Source organism: Aethina tumida, chromosome 1 (genome assembly GCF_024364675.1).
Source record: "Aethina tumida isolate Nest 87 chromosome 1, icAetTumi1.1, whole genome shotgun sequence".
Lineage (NCBI taxonomy): Eukaryota > Metazoa > Arthropoda > Insecta > Coleoptera > Nitidulidae > Aethina > Aethina tumida.
The window spans coordinates 51896696-51914487 of record NC_065435.1 but is presented as its reverse complement, the minus strand read 5'-3'; the positions used below and the strand labels follow the sequence as shown (position 1 = coordinate 51914487).

At 35.1% G+C, this 17792-nt stretch overlaps 1 protein-coding gene and 1 long non-coding RNA gene across 15 annotated transcripts in view; both read right to left on the bottom strand.

Annotated features, from left to right (window-relative positions):
• Nucleotides 1-238: 238 nt before the first annotated feature.
• LOC126264341 (uncharacterized) lies at nucleotides 239-758 on the bottom strand. The gene is made up of 2 exons (XR_007547084.1): nucleotides 495-758; nucleotides 239-369 (listed from the first exon to the last, which is right to left on the bottom strand). It is a non-coding gene; the product is annotated as an uncharacterized LOC126264341 (long non-coding RNA).
• A 107-nt stretch (nucleotides 759-865) lies between these two features.
• LOC109600700 (bromodomain adjacent to zinc finger domain protein 2B) overlaps nucleotides 866-17792 on the bottom strand; it is a 43606-nt gene continuing 26679 nt past the window's right edge. For 4 of the 14 annotated variants that reach the window (XM_049961874.1, XM_049961878.1, XM_049961876.1 and 1 more), the window contains 23 exons: nucleotides 16754-16816; nucleotides 16430-16547; nucleotides 16089-16349; nucleotides 12988-13591; nucleotides 12012-12153; nucleotides 11713-11956; nucleotides 11048-11659; nucleotides 10720-10993; nucleotides 10455-10653; nucleotides 9861-10097; nucleotides 8991-9056; nucleotides 8774-8818; nucleotides 8380-8433; nucleotides 6973-7871; nucleotides 6742-6919; nucleotides 5657-6685; nucleotides 5221-5604; nucleotides 4985-5163; nucleotides 4546-4897; nucleotides 3407-3528; nucleotides 3045-3314; nucleotides 2404-2808; nucleotides 866-2342 (listed from right to left, as the gene is read on the bottom strand). In XM_049961874.1, the coding sequence (XP_049817831.1) occupies nucleotides 2186-2342; nucleotides 2404-2808; nucleotides 3045-3314; nucleotides 3407-3528; nucleotides 4546-4897; nucleotides 4985-5163; nucleotides 5221-5604; nucleotides 5657-6685; nucleotides 6742-6919; nucleotides 6973-7871; nucleotides 8380-8433; nucleotides 8774-8818; nucleotides 8991-9056; nucleotides 9861-10097; nucleotides 10455-10653; nucleotides 10720-10993; nucleotides 11048-11659; nucleotides 11713-11956; nucleotides 12012-12153; nucleotides 12988-13591; nucleotides 16089-16349; nucleotides 16430-16532 (6816 nt within the window). In that variant the 5' untranslated portion in view covers nucleotides 16533-16547; nucleotides 16754-16816 and the 3' untranslated portion in view covers nucleotides 866-2185. Of the gene's footprint in view, nucleotides 2343-2403; nucleotides 2809-3040; nucleotides 3315-3406; nucleotides 3529-4545; nucleotides 4898-4984; nucleotides 5164-5220; nucleotides 5605-5656; nucleotides 6686-6741; nucleotides 6920-6972; nucleotides 7872-8379; nucleotides 8434-8773; nucleotides 8819-8990; nucleotides 9057-9860; nucleotides 10098-10454; nucleotides 10654-10719; nucleotides 10994-11047; nucleotides 11660-11712; nucleotides 11957-12011; nucleotides 12154-12987; nucleotides 13592-16088; nucleotides 16350-16429; nucleotides 16548-16753; nucleotides 16817-17792 lie in introns of those variants that run through there. The other 10 variants (XM_049961881.1, XM_049961879.1, XM_049961880.1 and 7 more) reach the window with 10 other exon arrangements.

The following is a 17792-nucleotide window of genomic DNA, read 5'->3' as shown; positions in this document are numbered from 1 at the left end:
AGTTAAACTAAAATACAACTAAATAAGCTTTTAGAGATTTCTAAGTAACTCCACCAGTAAACTAAATCTTCAGTCAACAGACACAATTATAGTTCGTCGTTGTAATCGATAGGGAAGGCAAGATAGATTCAGGCCTAGTTCTAGTTCTCCTGGAAATTAATATATATATAAAATAATAATTTCAAATCTTGAGGAATCTGTTACATCTTGCAGTAACTTTCAAATTAAATGAGTAAAATTTTATACAAGAATTTATTAATATAAAACCATTTCTGTTCATCAAAAATACATTTATGTACTAATAAAATATATAACAAAGAACATGAGTAGTACTAAGAATATAACATAATAATCTTTCATCAACCAATTCTGCAACAAAAGAAGTATTTCTGGTTTAATTTCAATATGAAAAAAATATATTTCTATACTGTTAAGTTAAAAATCATTGATAGCATCTTTCAGTATAACCATGTATTTAAACATCCACAACTCACCTTTTCTCCTTGTGTATTGGTCTTTTTTTCTGGTATTTTTATAGTTGTGTCATAATGGTCGGTAAAATACACGCTATACATATCATTGGATTCCTCATATTCTGCGTCGTTCATCCATGTTTTAACCTTTCTGATTACTTGATCTAGTGGAATTTCTTTAAGTTCACTCATTTCACAACTTTTAAATTACATATATCCCACTCATGTGACAGTAAGAATAATTGTTTATGATGTTAAAACAGTTGCTGTGGGAACATACAAAGATAAAAATTTAAATTAAAACAATTTTGTATAAATTAGAAGAAGAAAAGAATACATTAGAAGTGGGTTGCAATGGTACTGGAATAAAATTGTGGCACTAAATAACACAATTGACATTTATAAGTAAATATAATTATTATAAATATCTTACACTCAAATACATAATCTAGTTCTAAATTGCAAATAGTATTGCAAAGAACTAGTCTACCAAAACACATTCATTATTTAATACATCTTTTTAGTTGTTGGGAACTATGTTCAGCTTACATAAAAACATTTTCATCATAGCCTAAAGAGACAAGTATATTTTTTAAATTTAGGTTGAGCGATGTGATGATGAGAATTTTTACAATTTATACAAATATATTAGGTGAAAAGAAAATAAATATAAATTTGGAATGACAAACAAGAAAACAAAAACTCAAAATAAATACATTGTAGAAAGCAATTTTATTAACACAAGCTTATCTAACCTAAATAAATAGTTTAAATAATATAAAAGTAAAGTACATACTTATCAAAAATACAAACTTTAATACAAATCAAGAAACGTAAAAAATCACATTTAATTTTTAAGTCGGCATATTTAAGTGATGTATAAATTTGACAGACTTTATCTTCAGTTAAACAACCAAATAGTAATGTCAAAACCTTTTACATGTTAATTTTATACATATAGACGCAAAGATTTCACAATATATCCCACTGAAAATTTCAAAGACGTTCAAAATTTCATTTATTCACAATTACAGTCACATGGGATTAATACCATAAAAAACATTAAGTAAAGTCCACTTTTAAAATTTATTTGATGCTTTACAAGTGAACAATAAAACTCAAAATTAAAACATCACAATCAAAACATTTTAATTAAATTGCTTCATTTATCAGTCAGTAAAATAATTTTACTTTCAACTAAGTCTGTAAAAATTTCAACTTCATTCATTCTTTTTTATTTATTTATTTATTTTATAATAAATTCCCATAAATTAATTTCCAAGGCTAATAAATTCGATATTTTATTTAAAAAGGATTTAAATGACTTTACTCTCTGCAGAATTTGTTATCAATCCACCAGTATAGAGAAGCCTTTCAAAAAGCATTATATATATATATAAAAGGTTGCTTCATTACTCTTATTCTTCCCTTCTAATCAACATAACAAAAAGCTCAAGTATACATTATTAATGTCAGTATATCACACACTGGGAAAATACCTGTATTGTTCAAGTTTATTAATTATATTTAGTGCTCTAAACATTTTAAGTCCCATAAAATCAGTCTAGATAAAAAGCAGCTCCTTAACTCACAACACTTTCCCATGTAGAACTGAACCGATACTGATGGCGCAACGTGTCACTGAATGTTTATATGGTGTCTTCTTGGAACTTCACACGTTTTTTGTATGGTCTCCTAGTCAACAGCAGACCTCAACTATGATTAATGCATAGTTCATTCCAGCGTGCCTCAAAGAATTGCCTCATGCAGTGGCCAGCCTTTCCAACTGGACTGTCGTCTTCGTTGAAAGTTTCGCAATTATTAAATATTTGCCTCACATCTGCGCAAAACTCTTCTCTGGATTTGTATCTGAAAAATATATTTGTTTTTGTAAAATTTCGAATAATGTTATTTTAAATGGGTAACTTACTGCATATCTTGGAGACGTTTCTTGATGGTGGACAGATCCATTGGGATCTTAATAATTTTCTTATAGGTGGGAAACTGTTTGGTGTTTACGGGCAGGAGGAACGGCCATGCGTCGTCATGGCACTCCAAGTCTTCCAAAATTGCGCGGCAAGGTGCTAGTTCCTTCATTAGCTTCTTGTTTGCGCGATGCTGATCCTTCTTTGATGCAGAGCTTGCGCCTTGAGGTTGTAGTGCACCAGTTGTGGAAGAAGTAGGTGAACCACTGACATTGGGAGTCGCACAAGCAGCGGCACTATTTGATGAGCATGCGGAAGCCGATGGTGTGTCGTTTGGTGGTGCCCCTCCGCTATTTAAGGTCAGTGACTGGTCCTCATTCGTTGTGACCGAGCTGTGAGAAGGAGCCGGACTGAAACATGACAAATAATAAATACAATTATCCCAAAAAATAGCGTTTCGTATGTGTACTATAAAAATATATTGTGTAAGGGACCTACATAATACATATGAAAACTATTATTACATTCTTAGTAAATCTACTAATAAAAAAAGTTACTACAGTTACAATTTCCTACACAAAATTTTGATACGAAGAAATCTAATATAATTTTCATAAAAAATGTGGTGTATTGGGCACTTACTTACCTAGATGGAGGGTGTTCCGAGGACTCACTCTCCCTGCTGATTTTATGATTTTTCTTCACTGTTTTCTTCTGTGGTTTTTTCGATATGCAGTTGTTGCAGTACCATTTGCCACGGGGAACTTTGTTGAGTGTTGGCTGAATGCAGTCAGTGTGGTAGGCCCGCGGGCATAGTTCACACAAGATCAATTTTGTGCCTGACTGGGACACTTTCTTTCCGCAGACTATACAATTTCTATCGCCAGTTGCTTTGTTCATGCACTCGTGACAATACCTAAAAATTAGGAGTTTTTCAATTATGTATATGTATATAAAAATAATAAACGTATTAAACTTAAAAAATATAACTAAACTTAGGTAACTTACCAGTCTCCATCAGGAATGTTTTCCATTTTTGGTTTGAAACAGTACGTATGATATCCTCTATCGCAACTATCACAAAGAAGAAGTTTATCTTCATTATCACCACTATGACAAAATTGGCAGTTCTGAAATAAAACAGAAATTTAGTAATGCAGTTATACAACCTGCGCAAAATGTTTCAATTTAATGATCCACTGTACAATTATCTTAATTACACCGTATTTCTTTAATAGAAAAGAAATCTGTAATTCCTAATAATTTGGAATATAAAAAAGGTCCAGGTTCACATTTAAAACATTTTGTTTCAAAACTGAATTACATGTAATATTGTTAGTGTACAGCCACTAAAAAACTACTATTTTAGATCAGTCAGTCAACCAAGCCACTGTAATGAAGAAAGTAATTTTACATATTGAAGAGAAAAATATGATGCTGAGGATGTTCTAATACAATGAGAAAGATGAACTTGATATAAACATTATAAAGGCCGTTGATGAGTGAAATAATACTTTTTAAGTGAAGTACTACTCAAATAATCATGCAGGAAATATCAAAAATTAAAGCATAAGTAATAATGACAACAATATATACATCAGCAAATATTTACAGTTAACAGAGAATTATCGTTATTTTATTACTTATACATAAATTTTAGATTGTGATATTAGGTTAGTATTAATTTCCAACATGCATTTAAAATTCGACACGTATTATTTTGATGAATGATAAGCGAGAAATATTTTTTAATTCTTAATTATATCTTTGCGTGAACGTTAATTACACTTTTATGATTATTGTCAGAGATAGGCTTTAGAATTCTTGTAACTCTGTGCCTGAGACATAATACATAATTGGTGGGCAAACAAAATATTCAAATGGGACTGGAAAATTACAATGTTTTAGTTTTTTTACATGCGTTTACAAGTGTTGAAATAGTAGCAAAAATAACTTAGTATATCAATTAAGACTGTAGTTTTTAATAAGAAATTACTCATATTTTCTCATGCAACCACCAATTATATACACAACATCTTGAACTTGCAAAGATTAGTTAAGCAACGTGCAACGGTCGAGTAAGAGAGAATGAATGAAGGAAATATCATTGGACAAAAATCACTATAAAAAGCACAAGCAGCACCCACACTCAGCTTGCTGTTATATTTGCGGGCTTTCTGTTTATTAAAGACAACATTGGGGAGGCTCACAGCTTTCATGATGCTCTTATCCCAAGCTATCGATGCCTCGAGAGAATACAAGCACATGGCCAACTGTGCCGATGTCTGAGAGCGATTAACAGCCTCGCGCCACACCATCAGTCCCTTGGGAATGTCTTCTGAGGCAGGCGCGTTGCCGCCACCGCCGCCAGAGGAGCTCGAAGCCGAAGAGCCGGACTGAAGAGAGCTCCCGGAACCACAGTTTCCACCCCCTGACGAACCGCCACCACTTCCGGAGGCGGCTTCGTGCGCTAGGGCGGCAAGGTTCGGGTCGCCAGTGCTGAAAGAAAGATGCCTCAGTAAATAAGCGTTCCCAAAATGTGAATTATATATTAATTATACTGAACATTATTAAAATTAAACTTACTTTACTCCCAATGGAGGTTTTAAATAACGCCTTTCAATGTTCTGTTCTAGAGAGCTCAGTCTCTCCTTTACAAGTTTAACTACCTCACCGAATGCAATCTCGGGAAGATCTCTACTAGGCAATTTCCACCCTTTTACTTGCATGCTGGCACTAGCGACTTTATCCTCAAGTGCTTCAACCTACAACATGAATGATTTATTAGACACAAGAAACATATGTATGTTTGTTACATGTACCTGTTCCAAAAGGAAGAGATCCACACGATGAGCAATCGATTGGTTCCAAGAACCTGGAGGATCCGGACGTGGAGCATCTTCAACATAGTCGACATCGTCCATTTGTTCTGCAATGAACTCGCTCAGTTCTTTGGAGCCTTCTTCAATATGCAAACGTCCTTGATTTTCATACATAGTTTGCATGATGTTGACGAAGTTTCGCTTAAGTTCACGTTCACGAACGCCTCTCATATGCAAGTTGTCCAACACTTCCCTGAGCTGATCGACTTCGGTGATGCGCCACCAGCCATATCTCTTGTCCTTCGGGACGGGCATCCGTGTACATGATGCTGGCATACCATGCTTCTTTATGAGCTCAAGTTGAACGCTTTCCTCAGGGGTCATCTAAAAATGAACGAATTAAAACCATTCAAAATGTTCTAGAGAAAAGAAGTACCTGTAAAGGTGCTGGACTATCACACGAGTTGTAGGTTGCTGACGAGTTAGAGCCAGGTGGCGGGAAGACGGGTATCTTTAATTCCGTTATGTTGTCTCTAGTGCATGCTCCAACACCGTTTTCCCATTTGTTTCCGGCAGTTAATTGAACACCTTCACAAGTGGATCCGTCTTTGTGCACAATACTGAACCACTTATGTTCAGGATCAATCTTTTCCTCCTCAACTTCCTGCTTAACTTCTGTTTTTAATTCAGTTTTAATTTCTGATTTGAGTTCGTTAAGAATTTCATTTTTCAGCTCCTCTTTGACTTCGGCTTTGACGTCGGCTTTCAGATCTTCTTCGGTTTTGTTCTCACGCTCCATACACTGACCCAATCGTTCGAAGAGATTAAACTTCTTACTTCCAATCGGTTCGTTGTCCATGGCGTCGGTTTTCACCTCGACATGGTTATTCAAATTATTGTCTTGAGATTCCTTCTGTTTTTCCAGATCGATATTACGTTCGAGGTTTTGTACAATGTCATCCACGCTTTTCTGCAGTTGTACCAAATTCTTTTCGCCATTGTCCGGCAACTCACCATTTCCAAGAGTGTTTAATCGGTTAGGTGTTTTTCTGTGCTCGTTCTCGTTGTCATCGGTCATTTTAACATCGGACGATTGAAGTCCGTCGCCATTGGCTGCCACGATGTTACTTACCTCTTGATCTACTTCAGTGTCATTGATTTTTTCAACACTGTCAACGATATTATTAACATCACTCAAGCTATGAATTGGAACTGGAGCAATATCACTGTCAGATTTAAATTGATTTTCGAATTCGGCATAGTCGGCAGACTCAATCGCTTCTACAAATATCCCACCCGCTTTGGGCATTGACCAGTACCGGCGCCAATAGCGATCTTGACCATAACATGTGGCCCGTAACTGATGTGTTGCGACATTTAGTGCGTGCAACTGGGATTCAGAACTCTTGACGAACTTCTCCAGCTTCTTTCCAAGCTCCTCACCAGACAATTTGTTATCCTCCTCCTGTAAATAAATTATTTAATGACCCAAGTCAGTAATAGAAAAACTATATTCTTCACCAAGATTACCTCTTCAGGCTGTGTACCAACACTTTCATTTTCGCTCATGTCGTTCTCATCTTCATCTAGGAGATCATCTTTATGCAATGAAGGAGAATCTACGCCCTCTTCTCCATCTGCCTTTTGTGCTTTTTCCATAGCTTCCGACCTGACCTTACGACTGTGCAACATCTTCAACCTGTAAAATATGGTAATTAATATATATTTTTTGTACATATTGCTAATACATACTTTCTAATTTTAGTGTCCAGAAGCCACTTCTCTTTTCTTTGTTGTACTACAGTTTCAAGAGACACTTCAATTTGTCTAATAACTGCTTTATTCTGAAGCAACTCGTTACAAATAAAAGCTAATATGGCAGCTTTGTCAGTGGCCGACAATGCCATGAATGGTTTGTCTTTGAGCATATCTGACATTTTATATGTTGGATTCTCGTGCAACAGTTCATAATATTGAGAATTCTTTCCCACTTGAGTCTGCTGCATTTCGTTGTCGTTTTGATGATGGTCAGCTATTCTTTTTTCGCGATCTCTCTCAAAATGGACACCTGTAAGGGCCTTCACTTCACCGGTTGCGTTAGCGTACAGGTAAATTCTGAGAATTTCCGACAAATTTTGATGCGTTATGTCAGCCTGTCGTAAGCTTTGGCCCAAGATCGTGGTGTGCCTTGCGGGATTAGGAATACCAGGATCTTCGATAGCACAAACCAACAGATGGGTCATTACTGAGAAGAGTTCTTCTTCTGCATCCAACGAGTTGTCATGTGGCAATAAGGCTTGTTGCAACGAATCGAGAGTTGGCAAAGATTCCATATCAAATCCTAAAGTCTCGCCAAAGTTATGCAAAAATTCGAACACCATAAGGATGTCGGCGAACGCTTTGCCTGGCATTTTCATATTCGGAATTCTATCGAATTCTGGCAAAGGTTTTTGATCCAGTTCCAAGTCCTCGCATGGTTTACGAATTTCGTTAAGAATTTCCAATTCAATTTTTCTTTGTTCCTTTTTCTTTTCTTTGTTGGCCTGCTTCTCGGCCAAAAGCTGTTGCTTTTTGCGTTCCCTTTCTTCCAATTTTCTTCTGTTTTCAAGTGCCTTCACTAGGGCCATATGTTGGCGGCGGCGTTCTCTTTCCTAAAGGACAAATATAATTAATCCATTGCCAATTTAATATTTAAAAATTAAGCCATGCAGTTTGACTGCTGATATTGTTAATATACAATTAATTAAGCCTTAAAAAGAAATTGAGCGGAATTTTGATCAGTGTGTTTGCAACAATCATGGCATTTGTGGATAGTATAATTTATTTACATCAAAAAGCATATTTTATTGAAGTCATAATTTGGATGAGGCTAATGGACGGTCAATATTCTTTGGTTGAGAAAAAGAGGACCAAAAACAAGGCTCTAACCACATACGCCATTTCCATAATTTTGAATAATTTTGTTTAGGCGATAATTAACACATACACGCTAAATCCAATGCTTCCACCAACAAATGTTCGGAAGAAACCAAATATAATCAAAATATACATAAAAACATCGAAAACGAAGCGTAAAAAGAAGACGGGGCATGCAAGTATAGAAAGAGATATGATGACATTGAAACAAGTAGTGAGACATGGAGATTCACAATTCCATACCAACTCAACAGTGTAGAGTATTTCTCGTTGTTTACTGATCTCCTGTATGTACATCTACGGAAAAAATAGCATAACAGTATGTACACAAGCAACAATTATTTCAATAAATTACAGTTAAACTTGTAGAAAACTAACAAATTTTAAGTGTCGTTTATTACAATAGTAAACAATCAATTCATTTCATCAGAATAAATTTCTTACAATCAACTTACTAGTAACTCTACAATTGTATTATACTTCGATCTACATGTACGACGATTTTCTAGCACAAATAAACTTTCACAAATCGGTATAGAAGTATCTAAGATCAATTACGATTATGAATGATATGATGAGAGGAAAACAACAAATGGAAGCAACAAGTTATAATTACACACTAATAACGGGAACTTACTTGTTCTTTTAGTATGGCTGCCTGTTGTCTTTTGAGTTCTCTCTCCTGAAATTACAAAAATTCATAAAAAAAGCGCATAATGTAAAAGTACGCAAGACAAAAATTATTTTTCTTTTAAATTTTGAACAACTTGTAACTTATAGTTCTTTAATGAATGCATGTTGTGTCTTCCACAAATAAATTGGCTATACGGAAATTATAAAAAAAAAACACAAACCTGTTGTTTTCTTTGCTGTTCTTCAAGTCTGTGTTTTTCGAGCTCTTCCTGGCGCTTTCTTTTGGCCTGCCATGCAACACATTACAACATAACAATAAACATAAACAGGAAAAATTAAAAGGCAAGATTAAAAATAAATATAATAAAGGAACTGTACGATTCCTTAAAAATAATAAACATGTTAAACATGCGCAGAAGCTTATTTTATATTATTATTAATATAGTACATGCAAATGATGATTCGGTGAAGGCATAGTAATCTGTTGTACTGAAGCATTGATGCATTCAAATGCGGTTATTTTTTAAATAATTACAGGTTAGAAAGTCTCAGCATTTATGAGATGAATGAATAAAATATATCAATAGCTACTCACAAAATATAAGTTAATAAATAATTCTGGTCTTGTTTGTCAAGTGTAGTTATAACATGATTTCGTAACTAATTATATTATATGTAATTATGAGTATTGGTTGGGGATTCATTACAATATAAGATAGTAATTATTAAATAATTTTTATTCATAAAAAAATAATTACTAGATATATAAATAACTTATTGACGAAGTTGAAATGAAGTTTGAATATTAAAATAATAATGACTTTTATCTTCTACATTACCACTAGTTGATTATAGCGCAAACTTAACTTTAAATAAAAATAATTTTTGAATGAAACGTTCTAATAATATGTTAGAAATAATACATAAGCGTTGTCATGTAGAGGCATTGTCAATCTAAATGCCCCAAACAATTTTCACGACACACATCTTGGTCCATTCGTCTATGGCACTTACTTAGCCAAGCATAGTTAGTTCGATACCTAAAACCCCTAACGCAATATCCAAGAAACAAAAACAATTTACCAACATACCATTGTTATATTTGGTATAGATATGGCATTACTAGTGGCAAAATGGCCGTTTTGTTGTAGTTCTATATTTTCGGTGCTATAAGCGTTTAAAATGTTGTCACGGTTCTTCCATATGGTGGCCACAGTAGAACTGGCCAACCCCAGTTCGCGAGATACATCCGATTTCAGTTTGCCGGCCTCGATTTCTGATATTATTTGCATTTTCTGTTCGAGTGTGAACGCTAGCCGTTTGCGACCCTAATGACCAAATGGCAAGAGAGAAACTTATTTGTGAAGTCAGACTTTTATGATATTGCATACTATACCTTCACTTTACGTAAATTATACGTACCAATGATTTTGTTTTTATAAATTTAGTAAATACATACATTTTCTTATAGTTCACCTTTTGTGTTATATCTGACACAATAAAAAATATAACAAAAAGATAACTAACAGAATCTACCATCTATAAAATTATAAATACTATTGTAGTTTTGGTAATAATAATATAATGAACGAAACAATTTTGAAAATACTAGCAATACAATAAATTTGAATCTTACAATCACATGTCACTCGTTCACTTGCACATAATCTAATATGGGCACTCACCTCGAGCATTTGTTGGGATCTTGCTTCCCTGTCTCTGCGTGCGGCCTCTTGTCGTTCAGTTCTTTCAATTTCCTTAGCCAAACGGGCTTGTTCCCGGTCCAACCTCGCCGCAGCTCTGGCTGCTTGTTGTTTTCTAGCCATTTCAATTCGTTGTTCGACTGGCAGACTTGTACGCATAGCCATCTTTAGTTCTTCCAACCTTTATTAAACAATAATACAACGTTAGGGTATTTATTTATGTTAGGCTTTAGCCTAATCGTAGTACCTTCTATTAACATCTTCTTCAGAAAGATGGATAAATTCACTTCCATCCGTTGCCATTTCAGGCGGTACAGGTTGTAAATAATCACCCAAAATTACTCGACAGCTAAACGTGAAATTGTCACGCGACAATTCACCGTTCTTTTGGTACTCCAAGTACTGGGTGATGTCAGACATCTGTTTGAACTTGTTGGAAGAATCAGGGGCTACATAAGTCACGTCGCCTTTAATTCCGCCGTTCTTCGTCAAACCTCTGATGACGGTTTCTCGTTTCCAACCTAACAATTTGCCGCCGTTATTAATTGTCGAATATTAAATTAAAGATTCCTTACCTAACTCTAGCGGCACTCGCAGTAACCTTTCATCGTACTGTTTTTGCTTTTTGGCAGCCACTTCGGATTCCATTTCGGAATCAGTATGATTGGAATCGGTCAAGTTATCGGAGTCGGTGGAAGCGTCTACGGTGCTAGAATCACTTAAAGTGCCTCTGAACTTTTCCTGAAGGAATTTATTTAAGGCTTTCTCGTCGCCACCGGCTTCGGAAATGTATTGCTGCGCAGCCAGTATGTTCGATTTCAGAACGTTCATCTGCTGGTTCATGGACGCGTTAGGATCCAACATCGGACCCGGCTTAATACCCAACGCCCTGCTCTGAGCCAGCAACGATGCCACGGTGTTTTTCTTCGGTTTGCTCACGCCTCTGCCCAAATTTCTAGGTCTACCTTCTTTGTGATTGGCGGACATTGACGTCATGGTTGAGGCACTGCCGCCGGCACAGGTGGAGGATGTGGAGCTGCCGCCGTCCGAGCCTTCGTTACGACTGGGCGGACGAGGGGAGTCGGCCTGGGCAAATAGTTGGGCCAAAGAGGCGCTAGGAGCGGCCGGGGGTAACTGACTGCCCGATGGTACGACGCGGCGTGGCTTGGGACCAGGTTTTCGTCGAGCTATAAAATACATTACAATTACACAAATTTCAAATGTACTCTTATCGACTTACATATACGATCGACACCGATATTGGCTGACATATTGCTAAGCGAGTTCAAAGAGGAACTGCCGCTGGCGGTGGAGACGGCCGTACTCGGCTTCAATGACAGATTAAGTGGATAGTCGCCGCCCGTAGCGTCCGATCCCCCCGAACTGTTGAACATTGAGGATGGACTGCCATTTGTGGCCGGCAATTTGATAACTTCCACACGGTCACCTGACGGTGTCGAAGGCGGTGTGAGCCCATCTTGATCCTATAACAAACAACAATTTTAGACTGTTACATTTGGACGTTAGAGTGGTACTTACCACTGGAGGATCCAAAGAAATCGTCTTCTTTCTGCCACGGTTCGTTGTACCTGGAATCTTAGGACCCACAATGGATGATGTGTATTTGATTATTTCCGTGTCGGGCGGTAATCTAACGCCACCCAATATGGAATTTGGATCACTGTAAGAAAACCCACATCAGAAAAAAATAAACATTTTTAGTTAAATTACAGTGCAGTCTTAAAATAATATTCACCTATTGCCTTCCAAAGCAGCACTAGGAAAATAAAATGAATTAATAAGTGACATGAACTTAATCTAATACTACTAAACGGACCATTAAAATACACACAAAATAAGCGGCGGTAATATTCACGTTCGGCGATAAGATATACATAGATGTTACAAGTGTAAATAAATATACCGGATAATACCCAATGTAAATAACGCGTAGTGACAAAATATCGATTTCCGATAAAAACTCGTAGGAAATTATTGATTCGTAATGCAAACGATGATATGAAAAAAACTCAACTTTATTATATTTTAGAATAAATAAATCAGAAACTAAAATATACAGAAATTTTGACATGTATAAATAAAATATATTAATTTTAAATTAAAAAATGTAAAAGGATAACTTGCTATAAGAGAATATAATGTGTCAAAATTATATTAAGTGTAAAATCATCATTTGTTTAATGGAAAAAATACAATTTATATCTGCATATGAGGGCACAGAAATAGTCTGTACATATTTGTAATATGTGTAAGATAACTAATAACATAACTATACTATAGAAAGAATAGAAACTAGTCTAGTCCACAGTATCTTGTTATCGATTAACAATATTAGAGAATAATAATTAAAAGAAAGTTTTAAAAAATGTTTTACGTAGTGTAAAGAGCATGTATAAATATTTGTCATTATTTATTTAGTCAGAAAATTAAAAAATCACAGAACTTTCTTTTATAAATTAGACATAATAAAGGATAATAATTATGAAAGACTTACCTTAATATACTAGAAGGTAAACTGGCAATACTACTACTATTCACAGAATTTTGAGTACTATTTGAATTAGGACTATTCTTGTCTGAATTACTGGCCAAAGTTAATGGACTTGTAAATATGCTGGGTGCAGGCTGAGAAGAAACTTTAACTCCAGATGAGGCACTAGAACTTTTCGGCTTGTCTAAATGCTTCATATAACTCAGATCACTGTTTTTCGATGACTGTTTCCTATCACCACTGGCATTGCTGCTAGGTAACTTCATGCTGGGTTGTATGGACAACCCAGAGTTTGAGTATTTTTGACTTCCAGAGCCTCCAGATTTACTGTTTTGCACTGAAGTGGCTTTCAGTGATTGTTCGATCCTGCTATCCACCTTTGACATAGATGCCAGTTTGTCCTTTGAGTGTCCCTGCGATCTGGACAGTGAAGAACTCTTCGAATTTTTCGATGATTTGTGATGGGAGGACAATGATGGGAGGCCCAGAGATGAGTATTGTAAATCACTTGGATTACCTAGTGAGGGAAAGTTCATGCCAGAGGCTTGCAAACGAGCGAGGTAATCTTGTGCGGCCAGATGAGATGCCATGGACCACCAGGCTGCACCTAAAAAATACAAATTCATTTTAAAAACCACAGAACATTTCGTTGAGTACAATGTAAAAATTTTACTTATCCAATTATTAAGTACATTGATACAAGTGACAACATATTAAACGAGTTGCAATACAAACGAAACACTAATAAAAAACTAAATTATTTGTTGTCTAACGCAGGCAAACAAATCAGGTATCGGTGCAGAAGTTGCGCGAAAAAAGTGAGGTTAACGTAAACCGAATCAAATGGCACAAGCCCCGACTCCGGGCCCCGGATAATACGACAACAATAGAGTGCGAACAAAGCAAGGCCAACTAGAAGACGTTACCGTTTCATTGATTGCAATGGTAATGTATGACATGTCGATATATTTTATAATTAGAGAATAAATTATGCCCTTACTCGGCTCTTTGTGCGGGCCGATTCTGTTCAAAACCGGGAGAGGGAGAAAAGTAGATCAATAAATGAATTACATTTAACGTATAATACTTCACCCAGATGAACCTGTGCTGTTCCGGCGAACAAAACAGAGAGTTTCGCGTCAGCGTCACACAGCGAGTTGCTGTGCTCTTCGCCAAAAATATATTTTGCCAGCTAGAAAAAATGTTTGAAACCTGTTGATTGTCCGTATTGGTGGACTCGCGGTTTGAACGTATGTAGATTCTCCCTGAATTGTCCCTGATGCGGGTGTTTTTCGGGGAATAGTTTAAAACTAACAATTTATTTTAATTGTTTATTCGACAATGTTATTTTTGCTAGAAATTGATATTTTTCATTATCCACTCTTATTTTTTCTTATTCTTGCAATGAGTTTCTAACATATTTACCATTTATTTATTTTTTTCTTGTACTTCTTTAGTAAGATGTAAGCAAGTTGCAACATGGCCCCAAAATTCTTTGTTCTAACAAATGACAACAAAATATTAATATGTTTAATTGTAACACCTAAACATGTTGATAAACACAACATGAACATGTTTAAAAAACTTTGTTTCTTTTTCAAAATGGAATTATAATTCATTTTTATGAAATAAATCACGTTCAGAAACAAGTTAAAGAATAATATAATCAAAAAACTATAACGTGACTAATTTTTTAATGAATTTACATTCAGAAAAAGAAAAAGTATTGGGTCTTATATCTATAAAAAGAAACTAAAGTGATTAAAACCTAATGTAGTTTATTCTTGATATATCTCACGTTAAGAGAAAAATGAATATTGTAATTACAGTTCTTTATGTGGTTAATTATTGTAAGGAAATTTACATTCAGAAAAAAGAGAATAATGTCATCAAAATCTATAGCTTATCATGTGATCGAAAATCTATAATGTGGAATAATTTCATGATCCACTTTTATTTTTTCTTATTCTTGCAACTCGTTCCTAATTTATTTATCATTTTTTCCTGAACTTGTTTAGCAAGATGTAAGCAAGTTGCACATGACCCCAAAATTCTTTGTTCTAACAAATGACAACAATATTTTTAATTGTAACACTTAAACAAGTTGATAAACACAACTTAAATATATTAAAAAACTTTTCTGATATGTTTTTTTTTTTTCAATATGATATAATAGATTAAAATTCATTTTTATGAAGTAAAACACGTTCAGAAAAAATATGTAAAAAGTAATATGATCAAAAAGTACACTGTGATTCATTTTTAAATAACTCACATTCAGAAAAAGAAATTAAAGTGATTATAACCAAGTGTGGTTTATTCTTGACATATCTTACGTTCAGAGAAAAGAGAATATTGTAATTACAAGGTATTGTAAGGAAGAGTAGGTTAAGAAAAAAGACTCCTGCATTATAACTTATTATGTGATCAAAAAAATGTATAATATGGAATAACTTCACGAAACTTTTAGTTTTTCGTATTCTTGCAAGTCGCACCTAATTTGTTTATAATATATTTTTTTTTTTACTTTTTTAGCAAGATGTAAGCACATCGCTTCAAAATTCTTTGTTCTAACAAATGACAACAAAAACTTTAATCATAATATATATTTTTAATTGTAACACTTAAACAAGTTGATAAACACAACATGAACATATTTATTAAACTATATGATGTCTTTTATCCAAAATGGAATATTAGGTAAAAACTCATTTTTGTAATATAAGTTCAGAAAGAAATATAAAGAGTAATGTGTCCAAAAATTATAATGAAACTCATTTTTTAAATAATTCACATTCAGAAAAAGAAACTAAAGTGATTAAAACTTAGTGTCGTTTATTCTTGATATATCTCACGTTCAGAGAGGAGAATATTGTAATGACAGCCCATTGTTTGCTTCATTATTGTAAGTAAATTTACATTAAGAAAAAAGAGAGTAATGTAATAAATAAATATATGACTTCACTTTTGTAACACAACTCGCGTTAAGATAAAATGACTCCTGTATTATTATTATGTGACCAAAAATCTATAATGTGGAACAATTACTCATATTTGAATCACAACATACAAGTGAATAAAAATATTAAAGAATCACAACTCACTGGCAGCAGGTATGCCTAGGCTGGCGGCCTGGCTGGCCGCCACGGACAGCGTGTTCGTGTAGGCGTTGTTGTAGGCGGCCGCCGCGGCACTCGAGGAAGCCGACAACGAAGACATACTGCCCCCTCGGCCGCCGCCACCACTCGGAGGCAGCATCCCGAACGGCAGGGACGGATGCGGTGGCAAACCGAAACCGCCGCCGGCCGCGGCGAAGAGGTTTGCGGCGTTGGCCGCGTTAGCGGCGTCTCCCCTTGGCCAATACGCTGAAATTGATAATCAAGTTAATTATCCCGATTTTTTTTTAAATTCGCAGATCATCACGATTGCGTCGGTCATCACTCACCGAATAGACTAGCAGCGTCGAGTAACGATGAAGGATCTTGAGTGTTTGATGCCTTGGTGGAACCAGAACTACTTTCGTTGCTCTTTCCATTTTCTTTATCCATCTCCACCCCACAATACTGAAAAATGACGGGTTTAAACAATAGCCGAGTTTGTGTGTGACATATTTATCAACTTGCTGCAGATTAACTAAATAGGACAAGGATGCCACAAGAACTGAAATATGGATTTATACAACTTGACGACAAAATCATTAAGAGGTGAACAAAGGAATACTACCTAGCAAAAATAAACTTAAGAAGATACTTTATCTTTCTTTTTTTACCTGTATTTAGTTTAGTATTGTCCGTTTAAACAATTAGTTCAGCCCATTTTAGCGCATTACATTCTGAAACAAACAAAAGTACATATTAGTATACGTTTTACCATATCCCAACATTTAAGTTAAACTCATGTAACACAGAACATCAATGATAATGTTATAAATTCTCGTTTAATTTAAACGAAGCAATTTATGGCCGATCTAAACTTTTTTACAATACCCGGGCAAAATTATACGTAGGCCATAATCCATAACATTACTTTTTAACTTCGGAGTGATAAAAGGGACAAAGAGAACGAAATAAATTAAGGGTTGTATTTCGGGAAGGGTGGATGTGTTTTGGAGTGCTCCCCCAACAAGGGCGTGTAACGATTTAAAGCGTTTTATTTTGTTTTACAGCCGCTTGAATTTACCCGCTCTCACATCATGTTAACGGCCAAAAACTACGTTTTAATTGAGATTATTTCCTTTTTGTTAAGCAATTTTAACATTTAACTTGATTTATATATACAATAAATTCTTTTATTAATGGTTGATTTGTATATTGTTCCATACATTATACAAATTCTTTTATCTGTAGACAAATTAAATAATATTAAAATATTCATAGATATAAAACAGTCATACTGTCTCAAGTGTGGAGGACAAAATACAGCAGATTCCAAAATCGAAAAACGGATGGTACACCTTGGTAATTAATCCAATTTTTAACTAGAGAAAATAATTGAATTATGGGGGAAAGAAGCACTCGACGAGAAGTACAATAATGTGTTCAATGAAGGTCGAGGAGTGGGGGGCAAGGGAACTCTGTCGAGGAGATTGAACTTGACCTAGAGGTCCGCCGCTTCGACCTTCGCCCCAGATACGTTCACACACCACGGCGGCACAGGCTCCCTTCTGACGACGGTGCGTCATAATCTTACAATCGGTATGGTCATCGTTTTCTTGATTTTCACTTTTGGTCTCGCAAAAATAAAATACATCTTATGGTAAACGGTAATATAATTGAACATATAACCAGAAAATGCCCAATATCAAAGTG